General features: G+C 43.7%; 1 protein-coding gene across 1 annotated transcript in view; it reads right to left on the bottom strand.

Moving 5' to 3' along the window:
* LOC124028264 (mothers against decapentaplegic homolog 3-like) overlaps positions 1-2035 on the bottom strand; it is a gene marked incomplete at its 5' end in the record, with an annotated part of 12190 nt that extends 10155 nt beyond the window's left edge. The window contains 2 exons of the mRNA XM_046340372.1: positions 1716-1772; positions 1954-2035. Coding sequence (XP_046196328.1) covers positions 1716-1772; positions 1954-2035 — 139 coding nt within the window. The remainder of the gene's footprint in view (positions 1-1715; positions 1773-1953) is intronic.
* Between the last annotated feature and the right edge of the window lie 2965 nt (positions 2036-5000).

Below are 5000 nucleotides of genomic sequence, written 5' to 3'. Positions count from 1 at the left end.
CAGACAGACAGTTAACCAGACAGACAGACAGTTAACCAAACAGACAGTTAACCAGACGGACAGTTAACCAGACAGCCAGTTAACCAGACAGCCAGTTAACCAGACAGACAGTTAACCAGACAGACAGACAGTTAACCAGACAGACAGTAGACCAGACAGCCAGTTAACCAAACAGACAGTTAACCAGACGGACAGTTAACCAGACAGCCAGTTAACCAGACGGACAGTTAACCAGACAGACAGTTAACCAGACAGACAGTTAACCAGGCGGACAGTTAACCAGAAAGCCAGTTAACCAGACAGCCAGCCAGTTAACCAAACAGGCAGTTAACCAGACAGCCAGTTAACCAGACAGCCAGTTAACCAGACAGTCAGCCAGTTAACCAGACAGTCAGCCAGTTAACCAGACAGACAGTTAACCAGCCAGACAGTTAACCAGCCAGCCAGACAGTTAACCAGCCAGACAGCCAGTTAACCAGACAGACAGTTAACCAGACAGCCAGTTAACCAGACAGCCAGTTAACCAGACAGACAGTTAACCAGACAGACAGACAGTTAACCAGACAGACATACAGTTAACCAGACAGACAGTAGACCAGACAGTCAGTTAACCAAACAGACAGTTAACCAGACAGCCAGTTAACCAGACGGACAGTTAACCAGACAGACAGTTAACCAGACAGACAGTTAACCAGACAGACAGTTAACCAGACGGACAGTTAACCAGAAAGCCAGTTAACCAGACAGCCAGCCAGTTAACCAAACAGGCAGTTAACCAGACAGCCAGTTAACCAGACAGCCAGTTAACCAGACAGTCAGCCAGTTAACCAGACAGTCAGCCAGTTAACCAGACAGACAGTTAACCAGCCAGACAGTTAACCAGCCAGCCAGACAGTTAACCAGCCAGACAGCCAGTTAACCAGACAGACAGTTAACCAGACAGACAGTTAACCAGACAGTCAGCCAGTTAACCAGACAGACAGTTAACCGGCCAGACAGTTAACCAGACAGCCAGTTAACCAGACAGCCAGCCAGTTAACCAGACAGCCAGTTAACCAGACAGACAGTTAACCAGACAGACAGTTAACCAGACAGCCAGTTAACCAGACAGACAGTTAACCAGACAGACAGTTAACCAGACAGCCAGTTAACGAGACAGACATTTAACCAGCCAGACAGTTAACCAGACAGACAGTTAACCAGACAGACAGTTAACCAGCCAGCCAGACAGTTAACCAGCCAGACAGCCAGTTAACCAGACAGACAGTTAACCAGACAGACAGTTAACCAGACAGTCAGCCAGTTAACCAGACAGACAGTTAACCAGACAGACAGTTAACCAGCCAGACAGTTAACCAGATAGCCAGTTAACCAGACAGCCAGCCAGTTAACCAGACAGACAGTTAACCAGACAGACAGTTAACCAGACAGACAGTTAACCAGACAGCCAGTTAACCAGACATACAGTTAACCAGACAGACAGTTAACCAGACAGACAGTTAACGAGACAGACATTTAACCAGCCAGCCAGTTAACCAGACAGCCAGTTAACCAGACAGCCAGTTAACCAGACAGTTAACCAGACAGCCAGCCAGTTAACCAGCCAGCCAGCCAGCCAGTTAACCAGACAGACAGTTAACCAGCCAGCCAGACAGTTAACCAGCCAGCCAGTTAACCAGCCAGACAGACTACTATTAAAATCAGTTGTTCCTTACCCAGGTTAGTGCTGTGTGTTGGTGAGGCTGATTCTGGTGACAGGTTACTAGGTGAGCCTACAGAGAGAGACAACACAGGGTCAGGATGGACAGGATGTGTGTGTGTGTGTGTGTGTGTGTGTGTGTGTGTGTGTGTGTGTGTGTGTGTGTGTGTGTGTGTGTGTGTGTGTGTGTGTGTGTGTGTGTGTGTGTGTGTGTGTGTGTGTGTGTGTGTGTGTGTGTGTGTGTGTGGTCTGACCTGTGTTCATCAGGTTGTTAAGATGGTGGTCGCTAGCCTCTCCATCCTCACTCAGATACCCAGGAGGAGGGGTCTCTGGAACACGCAAAAACCCAACCGTCACATTCCCACAACATTCAGAGGATGTTCCCACAACATTCACATGACGTTCAGACAACCATCACATGAAATTCCCACAACGTTCACACCACATTCACATGAACTTCACACAACACCCCTATTTATACGATACGCCATGTTACAACACCTCGCTACAAGCAGCTACATTGATTCAAATATTCATCACATCATCGGAAAGAGACGTCATTACCATGGAAACGGTCTCAAACAGAATCTGTCTTCTTGATCTGAATATCAGCGGTTCCACGTAACAACATTCTAAACCTGGATAGTTTTGTCCTGTCTCTCCTTATGTAACAACATTCTAAACCTGGATAGTTTTGTCCTGTCTCTCCTTATGTAACAACATTCTAAACCTGGATAGTTTTGTCCTGTCTCTCCTTATGTAACAACATTCTAAACCTGGATAGTTTTGTCCTGTCTCATATAACGTAACAACATTCTAAACCTGGATAGTTTTGTCCTGTCTCTCCTTATGTATCAACATTCTAAACCTGGATAGTTTTGTCCTGTCTCTCCTTACGTAACAACATTCTAAACCTGGATAGTTTTGTCCTGTCTCTCCTTACGTAACAACATTCTAAACCTGGATAGTTTTGTCCTGTCTCTCCTTACGTAACAACATTCTAAACCTGGATAGTTTTGTCCTGTCTCTCCTTATGTAACAACATTCTAAACCTGGATAGTTTTGTCCTGTCTCTCCTTACGTAACAACATTCTAAACCTGGATAGTTTTGTCCTGTCTCTCCTTACGTAACAACAGTCTAAACCTGGATAGTTTTGTCCTGTCTCTCCTTACATTTACATTTACATTTAAGTCATTTAGCAGACGCTCTTACATTCTAAACCTGGATAGTTTTGTCCTGTCTCTCCTTACGTAACAACATTCTAAACCTGGATAGTTTTGTCCTGTCTCTCCTTACGTAACAACATTCTAAACCTGGATAGTTTTGTCCTGTCTCTCCTTACGTAACAACATTCTAAACCTGGATAGTTTTGTCCTGTCTCTCCTTACGTAACAACATTCTAAACCTGGATAGTTTTGTCCTGTCTCTCCTTACGTAACAACATTCTAAACCTGGATAGTTTTGTCCTGTCTCTCCTTACGTAACAACATTCTAAACCTGGATAGTTTTGTCCTGTCTCTCCTTATGTAACAACATTCTAAACCTGGATAGTTTTGTCCTGTCTCTCCTTACGTAACAACATTCTAAACCTGGATAGTTTTGTCCTGTCTCTCCTTACGTAACAACATTCTAAACCTGGATAGTTTTGTCCTGTCTCATATAACGTAACAACATTCTAAACCTGGATAGTTTTGTCCTGTCTCTCCTTACGTAACAACATTCTAAACCTGGATAGTTTTGTCCTGTCTCTCCTTACGTAACAACATTCTAAACCTGGATAGTTTTGTCCTGTCTCTCCTTACGTAACAACATTCTAAACCTGGATAGTTTTGTCCTGTCTCTCCTTACGTAACAACAGTCTAAACCTGGATAGTTTTGTCCTGTCTCTCCTTACGTAACAACATTCTAAACCTGGATAGTTTTGTCCTGTCTCTCCTTAAATTACAACATTCTAAACCTGGATAGTTTTGTCCTGTCTCTCCTTAACGTAACAACATTCTAAACCTGGATAGTTTTGTCCTGTCTCTCCTTACGTAACAACATTCTAAACCTGGATAGTTTTGTCCTGTCTCTCCTTACGTAACAACATTCTAAACCTTTGATGTCTGACTGTCCCGTCTGAACTTAGCTTCAGAGGCATTATGTAAAAAATATCAACACTTTATGAGATCAAAGCCTCACACCACAAGTGGCCAATCTATGAAGTTCATTGCTTGAAGTTCATGTAGTTTATTGAATTTATTGTAACAACTACCTAAAAGACTGCTGCATGCTACAGAAGACCTCAGGGTACACTTGTTCCTGCTGTGGGTATGGAGTGGTCATGCCTGTTATTGTTCATGTTGTGGGTAAGAGTGGGTCATGTCTGTTATTTTTCATGCTGTGGGTTGTTCATGCTGTGGGTAAGGAGTGGGTCATGTCCTGGTATTGTTCCTGCTGTGGGTAAGAGTGTCATGTCTCATGTTCCTGCTGTAAAGGTAAGAGTGGGTCATGTCTGTTATTGTTCATGCTGTGTGTGGGGTGAGTGGGTCAAAGTGTCTGTTATTGTTCTGGTGTGGGTGTGGGTAAGAGTGGGTCATCTCTGGTATTGTTCCTGCTGTGGGTAAGAGTGGGTCATGTCTGGTATTGTTCCTGGTGTGGGTAAGAGTGGGTCATGTCTGTTATTGTATCTGTGTGGGTGTAAGAGGTCACTCTGGTATTGTTCCTGCTGTGGGTAAGAGTGGGTCATGTCTGTTATTGTTCATGCTGTGGGTAAGAGTGGTCATGTCTGTTATTGTTCATGCTGTGGGTAAGAGTGGGTCATGCCTGTTATTGTTTTCGTGGATGTTTCCTGGAATTAAAAATGGTGGAAGAGCAACCAGGCCAGCACAGTATAGCTGCCCGGGTCAGTTGTGTGACTCACCTGGATGGGTTGCTCTGTGGCTCGATGTCATGGGAAGATGGTGTTCAGGGATAGAATGGTTGTAGTCAGTCTTGAATAGGAGACACTCTGTAAGGATTTCTGTTTGTCTAGGAAACCAGGACAGGAGGGAGGGACTGAACAGGACAGAGAGACATTGTTATGACACTGTCCACAGCCAACGATATAACATTTGTAATGTCTTTATACTTTTGAAACTTTTGAGTGTACGTTTACTGTAAATTCCGTATTATCTACTTCAGTTGCTTTTGGCAATGTAAACATATGGTTTCCTTAGTACCAATAAAAGCCTTTGAATTGAAGTGGGCAGACAGATATGATTTTTCAGCATGTTTTTACAAAAATAGATTTAGGTTTTAAACAAGGGCATATCCAGGTTA

The sequence above is a fragment of the Oncorhynchus gorbuscha genome, unplaced genomic scaffold (genome assembly GCF_021184085.1).
Source record: "Oncorhynchus gorbuscha isolate QuinsamMale2020 ecotype Even-year unplaced genomic scaffold, OgorEven_v1.0 Un_scaffold_3929, whole genome shotgun sequence".
NCBI classification, from domain to species: Eukaryota; Metazoa; Chordata; class Actinopteri; order Salmoniformes; family Salmonidae; genus Oncorhynchus; species Oncorhynchus gorbuscha.
The sequence above is the reverse complement of the archived record's forward strand: the minus strand, read 5'-3'. Positions and strand labels throughout refer to the sequence as shown.